The 13,957-nt window shown below is 54.3% G+C and overlaps 1 protein-coding gene across 6 annotated transcripts in view; it reads right to left on the reverse strand.

The window, feature by feature from the left end:
- The window catches only part of DHX30 (DExH-box helicase 30), a 29,908-nt gene that overhangs the window by 1,037 nt on the left and 14,914 nt on the right, over positions 1–13,957 (reverse strand). For all 6 annotated transcript variants that reach the window (XM_039228148.1, XM_039228149.1, XM_039228145.1 and 3 more), the window contains 14 exons: positions 12,002–12,132; positions 11,252–11,362; positions 6,994–7,295; positions 6,373–6,493; positions 5,524–5,673; positions 3,394–3,546; positions 2,245–3,081; positions 1,896–1,971; positions 1,705–1,809; positions 1,275–1,450; positions 825–1,031; positions 650–731; positions 381–574; positions 97–256 (listed from right to left, as the gene is read on the reverse strand). In XM_039228148.1, the coding sequence (XP_039084079.1) occupies positions 97–256; positions 381–574; positions 650–731; positions 825–1,031; positions 1,275–1,450; positions 1,705–1,809; positions 1,896–1,971; positions 2,245–3,081; positions 3,394–3,546; positions 5,524–5,673; positions 6,373–6,493; positions 6,994–7,295; positions 11,252–11,362; positions 12,002–12,132 (2,805 nt within the window). The remainder of the gene's footprint in view (positions 1–96; positions 257–380; positions 575–649; positions 732–824; positions 1,032–1,274; positions 1,451–1,704; positions 1,810–1,895; positions 1,972–2,244; positions 3,082–3,393; positions 3,547–5,523; positions 5,674–6,372; positions 6,494–6,993; positions 7,296–11,251; positions 11,363–12,001; positions 12,133–13,957) is intronic.

Genomic DNA, 13,957 nt, shown 5'->3' on the forward strand with positions numbered 1-13,957 from the left:
CCCCAAAGCCACGAGGCTGGGGGACGACACGCTCATAGTGCCTCAGCCATGGGGGATGGGCCGGGCGGGGCTGGAGCTGGGGCGAAGCCCACTGACCGTGGATGAAGCGCAGGCTGGGTGCATACAGCAGGTTCTCCTCCAGGTAGTTCTCCCGGGAGCTGCGGTCCTGCCAGCGCAGCACCTCCTCCCAGCCGGCCACGGCCCGCACGAAGGCCAGGTGGTCGCTGCCACTGTCGTGGCTCAACAGCGCCTTCACCTAGGAGGGGGTGGGAGGGGGCGCTAGGGTCACGGGGAGGGCCGGCGGTGGCTGCCTCGGGACAGAAGGTGGGGGCGGGTAGGGGAGGAGGAAGAAAGGGCCACGGGACAGGGCTGGGTCTGACCTTGTCCACCTCCGCCCGGTTCTGCAGGCTACTGCTGAAGGGGTCCCGGGTGAGGCAGGAAACGACCACGAGCAGCGGGTGCAAGCAGCGGAAGATGGCAGCCAGTACTATGGCCTTGGCCAGCCGAGGGTCAGTGGAGATGTGGGCCAGGCGCTGCCCCAGGGTGGTCAGGTACTCCCGCTGGTCCAGCACTCCTGCAACAGCTGGCATCAGAATCGCCCACGAGAGTCACGCTGCGACCCCTGCCCGGCTGGCCCTGCCATGCTCACCGATCTCCTGGAGCAAGATCACAGCCTCGTCCACTGCCTTGATGTTCGGACTGTCCACGGCCTTAGAAAGGAACTCCACTGCCTACGGCAAGAACCGGCCAAAGCCCACCGTGAGCCCGGGTCCTGCCCGCGCCTGCCCGTGCCCAGCCTGCACCCAGCCCCGCGTCTGGCGCACCGTCTTCTCGGGCATGTGGATTTTGGCTTGTAGCACCAGGTTCTCGAGGGGCGTGCGCAGAATCTCCGGCACTTGGAAAGGGACCATTTTCTCCAGCCGGCTCCGTGGGAATAGGTGGTAGGCAAAGCCTGACTGGCAGCGGCCCGCCCGGCCCCGGCGCTGGATCACATTCGCTCGTGACACCCACACAGTCTCCAAGCAGGACACCTGAGGGAGGGGGGTAGGTGAGTGGTGACACAGACGCCAACGGGCCTTCCTCAGTGCTCCCCCACGTCTGGTCTTCAACCTCCCTTAACCCCTCAATGCCCCCCTCACAACAGGGACACCGAGAGCCCATGAGTGTGGCCTCCTCCAGACACAGAGCAGATCCAAGGCTGATCTGGGTTGGGGGGCCACCTCGGAACTTGTTCTTCCCCCAGGGGCTGGCTAGGTCCAGGAGATGGGTGCCACCTTGGTCTTAAGGTCATAGCGTTCCTCCTTGTGCAGACCACTGTCCACCACGTGCACAATGTCATTGACTGTAATTGAGGTCTCCGCAATATTGGTGGCCAAGACGATCTTGCGCACCCCAACTGGTGGCTGCTGGAATATGGCCTTCTGGTCCATCATGGGGATGTTGGAGTGCACTGGTGGGCGGCAAGAACACGCTGGTTATGGGCACTGCTCCTGCCCCCTGTGCTGAGGGCACAGGGCAAGGATTTTGACCCCTTTTTAATGAAACTGAGGCCCAGATGAAGAATACGCCCAGTATAAGTGGAAAAGCCAACAAAATTAGGGCAGGCTGGTCACAAACCCAGGCCCCTCACGTCCCAGTTGGGTCAGTCCCCAGGACACAGGGCAAGGCTGGTGTGTGGGGGCCAGGATGCATACTGTCTCTCACCTGGCAGGATGAGGTACTTGCTCTCGTGCATGCCCAGGGCCTCCTGGAGGCGTTGCTGCACTCCTTTGATCTCCTGCCACCCAGGCAGGAAGCAGAGGATCCCACCTGTAAAGGGGCCCTGCAGGCATGAGCTGTCACTCTCCAGCAGGTGGAGGTCAGGGTGGGGCCGGGGCAGAGGGGAAAGCACCCACCTGGTTCCCCTCGGGCATCGATGTGCAGAACCAGGTCTGTCACAAGGTCCAAGTCGAGTGCACATTCATCCTCAGACTAGATTGGGGGAGGAGAAGCCACAGTCACAGCCCCAGGGAAGGACACTGTGACAGTGCGGCCCAGGCACTCACCCGGTCACCACCAACCCTCACCACACCCTTGCCCAGAAGCTCCTTACCATGCCCCTCCCCTGCCCATCATTCTATTTTCTATCAAGGAAACTGAAGCTCAAAAGCATTAACTCACCCTAGGCCACCAAGTCAAAGGGACAGGGAGGAGGGGAATCCAGAGGGAAAGCCGGGGAAGGCTGGGGCAGGCATGTCCCCTCACCTCGTGGTGCCGGTGCCGGTGTGGGTACTGGTGCTTCCCCAGCTTGGCCAGAATGTCCTCCAGGTAGTGCTCCTTGACAGGGTACATGAAGCCGGGCACCTTGATGACAGGGCAGCCACCAAAGTAGCGGGAGAAGCGCTCATTATCACCTGTGGCGCTCATAAGCACCAGCCGCAGGGCCGGGTTGAGCCGCTGCAGGCCCTTGAGCAGAATCAGCAGGAAGTCTGTATTCACGTCCCGCTCGTGGACCTCGTCCACGATGACATGGCTCACGCCCTCGAGGCTGGGATTGCTCTGCAGCTTCCGCAGCAGGATGCCCACAGTGCAGAAGAGCAGGGCCCCGCCTCGGGCAGGGGGCTTACTTTCCAACCGCACCTGGAAGCCCACGTTCCGTCGCAGTGAGGGGCCCAGTTCGTGGCTGACCCGCTGTGCCACCGACACAGCAGAAATGCGGCGCGGCTGGGTGATTATCACATTGCAGCGGGCACCGCGGCCCTCGGTCACGTAGCGCTCCAGCAGCAGCTGGGGGATGCGTGTGGTCTTTCCACAGCCTGTGTCCCCAGAGATGACCACCACTGGGTGCTGCTCAATGGCATTGAGGATCGTGTCCCGGTGCGGGTCCACAGGGAGCTGGGGGGCCTCCTGCCAGACTGGCCCTCGCCGCCGCCACAGCTCTAACAAGTTCTGGCTCAGACGGACCTCCTCTGCTTCTGACAGGGGCACGTAGGGCTTGCCTGTGATAGGGTCACTCAGGGGCCCCGAGTCCTTGCCCAAGGGCAAGATGTCATCACTCTGCAGCCGGAGTTCTGGGGAGATCCATGAACTGTCCACAGGGTACTGCGGGATGGGAGAAGCAAGCAACGTGCTGAGACAGATACCTTCTCTCTCACTCACTCACGAGCCTTGCCACATGATTCACCCAGGGCAGATGCCATGGCCTGGCCCACCCGGCCGGGGGACTCCGTACACAGCTGCCCGAGGACTACTGTGGCAAGACTGGGCTACTCACGGCAAGGGTGCTCCCACACTCCAACCTCCACGGGGAAAACGGGAGTAGTTCCCACCGGTTGCAGGTGGAGGCTTTCAGTGCAAAGAAGACAGAGGCGGGCAGGGGGATGGGGTGGGGAAGGGTTCTCCTGTTTCTCTTACATGGTTCAGGAAGGTTTCTATCTTGCGGAGGATGGGCTCAGGCACCTGGATGGTACACGGCCGGCGCTGGGTCTCACCCAGCTCACGCAAGGAGGCCAGGTTATACATGGCGTGGGTGAGCGGCTCATTGTTGCGGTCCACCAGGCCCAGGCTCTGCAAGGGGGGGACACTACAGCTTGACCTATGCCCCCGCCTCCCCAGAACAGGCCCAGACAGGCTCAGGAGCCTGAGGAATTGTGCAGAGCAACCTCTTTTCTAAGAGATTTTGCTTTTTAGTGGATGTTGTACAGAAGAAAGCAATTAGGAACCAGGAAAATGTAAATCTTCACCCCGTCCCAAAATTTAACTAGTTAAAATCAGTTTAAGAAAAGCAAGACCTGACCTGCCCGAGAAGAATACCCCTCAGAAAGTTCTTGAGCAGCTGGGGGGTCCACAACAGCCCAATCTCGCCTCTATGAATTCCCAACACAGACATCTCAGCCAGGCAGGCCAAGCCCTTAATGACCCCATCGCGATCTCACGAGCACCCACTGTGTTCACTGCCTCCAAAGCACACCCTGCCTCCCACACCCCCCACCCGAGACCTTTCTGGTCTGGCTGCTTCCCCACCCTGTCTCCACATGGTACCATTCCATCTGTGACCCCATTACACAAATGTACGTGGGATTTCTTAGAAATGTCTACTCCTACAACTCTATAAACACTGTGTCTTATTTCTCTATGTGTCCAAAGACACCCCATCAGACAGAAAACAGGCATCCCAACCCCTCAGGCAAAAATCAGTCCTTTCTCCCTAGCCTCAGGTTTCCATCACCTAGAACAGCAGAATTCTACTCTGAAGCTCAGATTGAAACTGCCTCCTTCAAGGCTGCCCCCGCAGGGCCTGACCCCTTTCCTCTAGACTGGCAGGTCTCAAGAACAAGGATCTAGCCCCTGGACCAGCAAGGCCACCTCGCTCCGGGAGAGACTGCCAATTTCCCAGGCCTGCGAGTTCACCTACGGCCTTTGACAAGCGGCCAGCAGGTGGGAACACCGCTGCCAGCCGGGAGCCGGCTCCTTCCCGCGACAGGGTTGTCTCGTGCCAAGAGCCTCCTGATCCATAGTGCCTGTGTCTATCAAGTTAAAATTCAGACCTCTGCAAACTTCCACCGATTAGTCTGTTTGGTCTCCTGAACCACAGACAGCTGCATCTCTCCCTTGAGCAGCCGGGGGCTCCTATTCTCTGGGTTCTCGTTCCCTCTCACCATCAGCGGTGTCGAAAATGGGGTTCTTAGAGCCAAACACGCACCAACGGTGTATTTGACCAGAGAAAGCAGGGCCTCTTTGCTCTTTTCCTCTGCAAACTAGACCTGTACTGGGGCGCCTGGGTGGCTCAGTCAGGTAAGCATCTGACTTTAGCTCAGGTCATGATCTCACAAGTTTGGGAGTTCGAGCCCCGCATGAGGTTCTGTGCTGACAGCCCAGAGCCTGAGGCCTACTTTGGATTCTGTGTCACCCTCCCTCTCTGCACCTCCCCCATTCACACTGTCTCTCTCAAAAATAAACATTAAAAAAAAATAAAAACAAAAAACAAATTAAAGCTATACTGATGTGGCCTCAGATCCCCCACTTCTCCAGCAGGCACGGCAATGGCTCCCATCGCTGGACACAGCTGGCCTCTGAGGCCCCTCCGAGGGAACTGCCCGCTGGAGGCCACACTGTGCACACCTTGGGGTTAAATGAATCTTTAATCTCCATCCCAGATAAACGTCTTATTACCTGTTTCGGCCACAAAGCCCAGGTAACCAAGATCTCTCTAGATACCCAGTCTGCCACTCAGCACAGCACCAATTCGTCCCGCTTTCTGCTGTTCACAGTAACAGACACGTCCCCTCCTGGCTTCACCCACCTTTGGGCAACAACACCGAAAAGGCTGCACTTGCAGGCTAAGTACCTTCTGAGAGAGTGAGGAGTCCCTGGAAACAGCAGTCATGAGGCCTGACAAGCAAGGCTTGGACACCAGATACCATCATGCCTGGCCAAAGGCCAGATGTGGTGGGTTTCATTTCCTGGAGACTTAGGCCAACTGACCACGGGCAGGGGAGCTCTAATACCTCCCATGCCTCACACCACAGACCCTCCTGGGCTCACCTTCAGTTTCTTGCAGGCCAGGGCTGCTGCCTTATTCTCAGCCTCCGCTTTGCGGCGCCCTTTGGCGACAAAGGTCATAGGACAGGGCCAAAGCAGAGTGAGGGTGGACAGCTTGGTCTTGGTGCCCACAGTATGGAACTGCATGAGGTTCTGCACGGAAGGCGAGAGAGATGGTTACGGAAAGACAGAGAATGCATCTTCAGAATGCTAAGGAACCCAGTCGTGGAATTAACCTCATCTGCCACGTGAGATGGGCTAATGTACAGGCAAAAGGAAGCCCCCTAGGGCTGCAGTTCCCTAGGCCGGGGCTGGCTTCTCTGGCCACGCTGTGGTTTCACGGCAGAAGACAGCAGCCTCTGAGCAGTGCCGCCTCCCACCCTCCTAGCCTAGTGTGCTCTCAGCACCTTCGAACACAACAGGGATGGTGGCAGCTGTGAGATGAGCCGTCAGCATTAGCTGAACCAGGCACATCCTGGGGGTGCGTGAAGGCCTTACCCCTGGAGAGAAGCTGTGCTTACTGAAGCCCTGAGACCAGCCACAGAGATAAAATTTATGCCTCAGCAAGACAGCGCCACCCACACCCAACTCCTGCCAGCCACCCTGGACCAAGCTTGGCTCTCTGGCTCCCGCAGCACCAGCCCATCCGAGCTCCCACACCGACGTCTATTCCGTCCCGGCTGCTTCACACTCTTCACAGGCCAAGGACCGGACCCCCGATGGGCCTAGGTGCAGGCTGAGGGTACATGTGGCCTCCACCGTCACACACACCTGTAGCTTCCCTCCTACCTGGCCCCGGGGAAAACCAAGCCAGCTCCCCACCCACACGCACTTCCAGGAGACCCAACTCACCTTAGCTGTGGAGGACGACGTTGCTATCTGAATCACTTTGGCCAGAAGGTTCTTGGGAAGTGGAAACTGGGTCAGAGCCCTAATAGCACTGTCGTCATCTGTCATTTCAAAGGAACCCCCCCTAGGAGGACCAAAAGTTTAGGTGAAAAAGCTCTGTCTCTTCCTGGGCCAATTTCCCCTGAGGCCCTGAGGCCCAGGGGACTAGGACACCGCGGTGGCGCAGCAGGCAGCGAGGAGGCATGGAAAAGACGACAGGCCGGGTGTCTTCGCTCAGCCTGTGATCCTCTCAAACACACAGCAGGACTGATGCTCCCTCAGTTTCCCCAAACAGATACATGAGGGCAGGGGGCAGGGGCCCAGGGACAGGCAGAGTAGTGGCTGGGCTTCAGAGGGACCCAAGTGGAGCTGGACGGAGGGTCCATGCTGCTGTTTTGCACAAGCCCAGCCACACTGTACAAGACGGGGCTCCCCACGAACGGCAGACATACTGATGAACAACGGGACTCGCAGGCTGAGGTGTAGCGGGGGCCCTCCCATCTCGGAGGAGGCTCCCAGGGAACATCTACCATCCCCACGTCAAGGTCCAGCCAGCTGCCCAGCATCCCCCCCATCCAGCTCTACCTCGAGTCCCTGAGTGGGGTGTGGGAGTCCTGCTGGGCCATGGACAGGAAGTCGGTGACATCAATGGTCCCCTCTTCTAGCTCTTCCTCCTCATCCTCCTCTTCCTCCCGGCCCAAGGAGCGGGACAGGCCCCCAGGTCCCCCTGGCCGAATGCTCTCAGGATTCAGCTGCCGCCAGGAAGTAGGTGGCATGGTGGGTTCTGGGCGCCACCAGCTGTCAGCCGGAGAGCCAAAGCGATCAGCTAGCACACGGTATTTGGCTGCATCAAACAGCTCATTTCGGGGACCCAGCAGGCCCCAGCCCTGGGGTGGGAGGGAAAGGCATGTTGTGAGGGTCCATTCTCACACCTCAGTCTGAGCAGGACCTGCTGGACCTGCCCCCTTACACCAAAAGTCCCCTATGCAGGAGCCAAGCCTTTGCACCTGTCTGCCTGCTTCAGCGCCGAGTCCAGAACCAGACATCAAGAGGGCCCTTAACATGTCCATGAGGGCACCTGGGTGGCTCAGTGGATTAAGCATCTGACTCGATTTCGGCTCAGGTCATGATCTCACGGTTCGTGAGTTCAAGCCCTGAGTCAAACTCCATGCTATCAGTGCGGAGCCTGCTTAGGATTCTGTCCCTCCCTCTCTCTGCACCCCTCCTCCTTAAAATAAACAAACAAAAAAATCTAGCTCTGACATATGAAAATGACAAAGTAAGCTCTAACACCTATCACTCAAAAAAATGAAGAAAAAAAACCCCACAGGGAATGGGGAAGCAGATGCATTCACAAAGTGATCTAGAAGGCTCCAGTGAATACAGCAGTTAGGAAAAATGGAGCCAACACCACACAAAACAGATCTATCTCTGACATAAGAATCCTATGCTGAGAATGTATTCTAGAAATAACCCAGAATGCTTTTAAAGCCATTCACACAAAATCCATTATTTTGAATATTCATTCTTTTCTAGAGAGTCCCAAATAAAAAGTGCTGACTCTCTAGCACACGTGAAGCAACATGCTGGCTACCATGAGCACCATCGGGAGAGATGAAACCTGGTCCCTGCCCCCAAGAAACAGAATCCACGAGGCAGAACAGAAATGCAGATGACCAGGGTCCAAGGAACCACAAAGTGAGAAGCTAGATGAACATAGTTAATAGAATGCCTGTCAGAGTCTGGACAAGCTTCTTGCATACTTGACGAGAGCACACTCGACGAGAGCACACTCAGTCTCTTGGCTGGCACCAAGCACAAGAGTGATGCTCGATGATCAGGTTCAGGGGAAAGGAAAGAGCCGAGGAACTGTGAGCATAGATACTGGGGAATGAAAAGGCTGTGAACTCCCGAGTACATAAAGGACTCATAACAACAAAAACAATCCAACTAAACAATAGGCGAAGAACTTCACCAGACATTTCTGCAAAAAAAGGTATACGAATGAGCAACAGCACAAGGAAAGATGCAAATGCATTCTCAAAAACTACAGCTCTCTGCAGCACGGCGTAAAACAATACCTTCAGGCACACATCCTCAAAATCTGCTCCCTCCTGATCGAGGTACATTTGGGAGAAAAACTCCCCCAAAGAAGCAATTACTATTTTTTGACTGTGGAACCTAGTCTTCCACAAACTCATCATCAGCGTGGTCTCATGTGGCTCTTTAGGGCACCTGCAACATTTTTAACTTCATTGGGTCAAAAAAAGTGTATGAAAGTAGTCAAGCAGTCCCTTCTCCTCCCCCCACACATCTCAGGAGGAGGCTCCACTCAGCCTCAGTGCAGCTGCCTGTAATCTGTGGCTGTGCATTCCCCCCAGGGGAAGACGTACGAAGGCCATGGCGAGAGAATATGCTTATGGCGTCTGTGAGGAGCCGACAGACCACTCTTCTGACAGTCAGAGACGACGACTGGAGATGTGAAAAGGAAACGCTGCCTTCTGCTGCATTCTGTCCTTCTGAGCTAACCTGTATGACATTTTACACACTGGGAAAACACAGTGTGTGGTTAACACAAATTTAAGAATTTACCTTAAAAAAAAGAGAGAGAGAAAGAGAGAAAAGGTCCTTAACATCAGTATTCAATAGGGAAATACAAACCAACACCGTGAGATACCACCTTGCACCGTTGGGAAAACAGCGGTGTTGGTACAGATGAGGACAGACTGGAGCCCTCGTGCACTGCTAGTGGGAATGTGACGTTATGGTTGCTGTGGAAAGCAGTATGGCAATTCCGCTACCTATACTACCATACTACATGCCATACTCTACTACATACTACATACATACCACACTACCACATGATCCAGCAATTCTGTTCCTGGGAACTGAAAGCAGTGTCCCGAAGAGATTATTTGTACGCTCATGTTCACAGCAGCACTATCCACAACAGTCAAAAGGCGAAAACAACCGAAGTGGCCCTTCGATGGAGGAATGAATAAACAAAGTGTGGTATATCCATCCGATGGAGAATTAAACAGCCTTAAACAGGAGAATTCTGACACAGGCTGCATGGATGGGCCTTGAGCACACTATGCTAATAAGCCAGGCACAAAGAGACAAATATTGTATGATTCCACTGGTGTGAGGATATGAAGTCGCTAAGACAGTGAAATTCACAGAAACAGGCAGTAGAATGGTGGCTGCCAGGGGCTGAGGGGGCGGGAAGTGGGGATTTGTTGTGTAATGGGTATGGAGTTTCAGTTTTACAAGGTGACAAAGCTCTGGAGATTGGTGGCATGAGGTTTAATACTATTGGAGTGTTCACTAAATAACAGACAGTACATTTTATACTTTGTGTAACTTTAGCACAATTCAACAAACATATATGCAAAAAAGAGGCTATGAGCTGAGCACAGGTCGGGAACTTGCTGCACAAAGGTTGTGACTTGCTGCACATAGGCTGTGACTTGCTGCACAAAGGCTTACATCCAGAGAATTTCTCACCGTCGGCAGTAATGACATCTGGGGCTGGGTAATTCTGTTGTGGGGGCCATGCTGTGCATCCCCGGCCTCATGCCAGTAGCACTCCTCTGGTTGTGGCCACCAAAAATGTCTCCAGACATTCCCAAATGTCCATGGCGGTCAAAACCCCCTCCCCGCAGGAGAGATTCCTGGAGGTGGAGCTGCTCAGAGAAATGGAGATGTCTGAGAAACTGGGCAATGAGTCTGGCTGAACCAGTAAGAGACGAGCTTTTCCCCTGGGAAGAAGGGGCAGAGAAAGAAGAGATGTTCACAGAGCGGGGAGTAACCTAGGAGCTGAGGAACTCATGCCCAGAACACTAGAGCAAGGCGAGGACCGAGAAAGGCTGGCCTGGCAGTGTTGCTCCAGTGGCTCACCAATCGCCTGGTGACCACTGCTGTTTGTCAGGCACTGTGGGGAAAAGGCAACCAGCAAGCAGGACAAGGGCCACGACGCTGCAGTGGGGAAAATGCAAGCCATGGACACAGAAAGCTGTCTGCTTTCTGGAAACAATGGGAGCAGAGCCAAGGGGAGGGATCAGGACACTGAAGTGTGCGTGAAGCCCATGGAAAAGACTCAAGAGGAAGGATCCAAAAGTTAAGTGAAAGGACAGGAGAGAGGATGGAGAAGACACAGAAGGGGGACAGAGAAAAGAGAAGGGTGGTGCGGGGGCCTAGGCTAGGAAGGACTTTCCTTCACAGATGCAGGAAGCAGTCAGGGATGGCGAAGGCCTGGGGTTTCAGGAGGAATCTGAAAGGGGTTTCAGGGTTTCAGGAAATCTGAAGGAATACGTGTCCTATAGCTTTGTCCTCACTGGAGCAGAAACGAAGACCGAGGAGCCTGAGGAAGAGTCGAGGTTGGTGCAGCCACAAAAGGAGCCATTCAGGGATGGACAGAATGGCTCACAGGCAGCGCTAAAAGTCTTGTTAAATACCAGGTAACCAAAAACCTGAAAGCAGCTCATGCCTGACCACCAGGAAGTGAGAGTAGCAATGACCATGCTTCCATTACAAGTAAGAAAGGACCGTGTGGGTGCAGCGAAAACACACCAAATAACGGGAACTACAGCTCTGGTGCTGCACAAAGGGAGTCTTTTTCATAAAGAGAACTTCTCCTCTGTTTTCTGAAAGCACAGAAAGTAGGTAACCACGGAGGCGAAACACCAAAGCAAACCGGCAAGTGTTCCCTTGTTGGCTGCGCAGCAAGGAAGCATCTGTCAGCTTCCACCTACATGCACTTGGCACCAGAAAGACCATCAGAGCCGGGGCAAGGAATTTCCCAGGGTGGAGGTCTGCCTGGCTTTTGTTAGGGAAGGGTCACCTTGAACAGCTGGCAGGCCGCGGCCGCAGCCTGTCGCTCAGCGTCGATCTTCTTGCTGCCATAGCCTTCTACCTCCACGCTCTTAGGCCACTTTATGTGGAGGGTGACTTTCTGGGAAAGAGAAGAGAGAATGAGGATGGTCGCCCTTCCAGACGGCAGAGCGGCTGCAAATCACATGGAGCACGAATGGCACAGCTGTGAGCCTGCGGGCAGCAGAGCCGAGTGCAGGCAGCACCCCACGCCCGCGGCTAACCCCCGTGAGGCTCTAACCTTCCCGTCCTCAAGCCGTTCATCCCACCTCAAGTTGTTTGGCTTCTTCAAAGTGCCATGTTCTAGCCAGAGAGCAAGGTGGGACCCATCTTTATTGTTAAAAATCTTCATTCAGAATGGTTTGCCTGCATGCTTCTGTGGGTCCCAGGACCTACAAGACTCTAGGAACAGGAATTTTTATCAACTCTAACCCTCTGTAGTCCCAGATAGTCAACAGGGGACCAAAACCAGGGATCGGTACGGAGGCCTGTCACGCACAAGATGAGAACAGAACTCCTCACCTCACCTGCCTTGAGTTACCTTTCCCTAAACCAGGCTCTTTTTCAAACCTAGCTTTGCTTTGAGATTCTCTGCTGACCGTGTACGATTCACAAAACCCGCTCTATGGCCTCCTTGACAAAGAAACCTGAGGGAGAAGAGTGCAGCCAGCCTCTTCCCTGAGAGTCAGACCAACATGTCTCCCAACCACCAGTGAGTTACCTTTTTCTTCGGTCCATTCGTGTGCACGTAGACCAGTTTGTCTTTTGCATGTGAGATGCCGAGGGCTCTTCCAATGACACTGTTGAGAAGGTTTTTGGGTTGTGGAAACTCTTTTAATAGGTCCCTAGAAGCTAAGAAAATAACAAAAGCATTATAGTTGTTTTTTCTTTTAAAAACTCCATGGGGTGTGTATCAGGACAACCCTGCGATGGATACTGAAGATGTTGGCTCATGACCCCAAACCTCCCAGGAGCATCTAGGAGGAGGAGGAATGGCTTCATGGTTTATAGGGGACCAGACCCACTCGCACAACCATTTCCTGAAGGACCAGTGAGCCACATACCATGGAGAACCAGCCAGCATCCTTTTCCCCACAAGCTCCTGATTTAATATATCAGCTACAGAAATCTAGGTGGCAACACACCACCCTTTTGTCCAGAGAAGGTACTGAACAACAACAACAAAAAAATCCACCACACACACAAACTGGAGATAAGACAATGCGATGCCCCTCCTAAAACAAAAGACACACAAAAGGGAGGGTTGGTCCCAACGTCTGAACACCAGGCCCCAGCCCTCAACTGTACCTCGGCATCCTGCAAAAGGCCTCGTAGAGCCAGATTATGTGTAGGGACATTGATCAGAGGTCTCCACAGTCAAGACTTCCGCCTAAGCTATTCCTCCCCCAAGTTTACTGGAGTCAAGTGGAGGCGGAATGCAGCAGGCATCATGAAAAGTACCTCACTTTTGTTTTTTTCGCTTGTACTTTGGATCAATCCCAGAGTACAAATGGGTGAGATGTCCAACTAGAGGCAGCTTGTGCCAGACACCAGGCTCAGCTGGGAGTGGCTAAAGACAGAAGGGGGGGCGCCTGGGTGGCTCAGTCAGTTAAGCCTCCAACTTCAGCTCAAGTCATGATCTCACAGTTCAAGGGTTCGAGCTCCACATCAGGCTCTGTGCTGATAGCTCAGAGCCTGGAGCCTGTTTCGGATTCTGTGTCTCCCTCTCTCTCTCTGACCTTCCCCTGCTCACACTCTGTCTCTCTCTTGAAAATAAATAAAAATTTAAAAAAAAATTTTTTTTTAATAGAAGTAAGGACCCCAAAGCACCACAGTGGCCCTTCCAGAGATGCAGGGTCAGAGACTGGCAGAGGAGACAGGAAGCCTTCCCATTCTTCACCCAGTCTCTAGTGTTATATTCAGCTTTAAACCAGCTTCAAAAAGACATTTAGTTCATGTGCACCTGCATGCATCAGTCATAAATCACCTAGGGGCAGTTTTCAGAGCAACTGGCCACCCTGATCCTCATCAGGCGCTTAGGAATGGTGGTGATGTTGGGGAAGCCAGTGTATGTTGACAAAGCTCCTCCAGTAGTTCTGACATAATCCTATTCCTGAGCGGAGACAGTTTCCTTGGAGCAGATGACTGTGACAACTGGCCATGAGGGAGGATTCTGCCTGACCCTGCATCCCTCTAAAGAACTTACAAAGCGACTGAAATTCAAGCAGTCAAGACTGCTATTTAAGCAGACTCAAAGGGGTTTGTTCCTAGACAGGCCCAAAGTTAAGAGGCCCACTAGACCCCCAGGCACAATAACAGATGTGCACTGGTGCCCCCTCCGGCTCTACAGGGCGGGAGGAGGCTGGCTCTATCCATCGCTGATAGTCAGGGATGCTCTCACCAGGCTCATTCCTGGGCTATTCAAGAGACACAGCGATGGGATACGTTCTGTCTCTATCTTGGGTCCTCAAGTACCAAGGGTATTTTGGGCTTTTCCACACTGGTGAGCGTGTGCTTACCCTCGGTGCTCTACCCTTGACCACCCTTTCGGGTGAGAGATGGACGTTCTCCTTTTTCCCCCACGCCCTCGAGGTCCCGCGCCTCTCACCTATTCCTGCCAGGTGCTGGCGCTCCAATGCCTGAACCTCCGCGCCGGGGGTCCACTTGGGCCTGTGCC

Source organism: Hyaena hyaena, unplaced genomic scaffold, assembly GCF_003009895.1.
Source record: "Hyaena hyaena isolate Hyena2069 unplaced genomic scaffold, ASM300989v1 scaffold_30, whole genome shotgun sequence".
Lineage (NCBI taxonomy): Eukaryota > Metazoa > Chordata > Mammalia > Carnivora > Hyaenidae > Hyaena > Hyaena hyaena.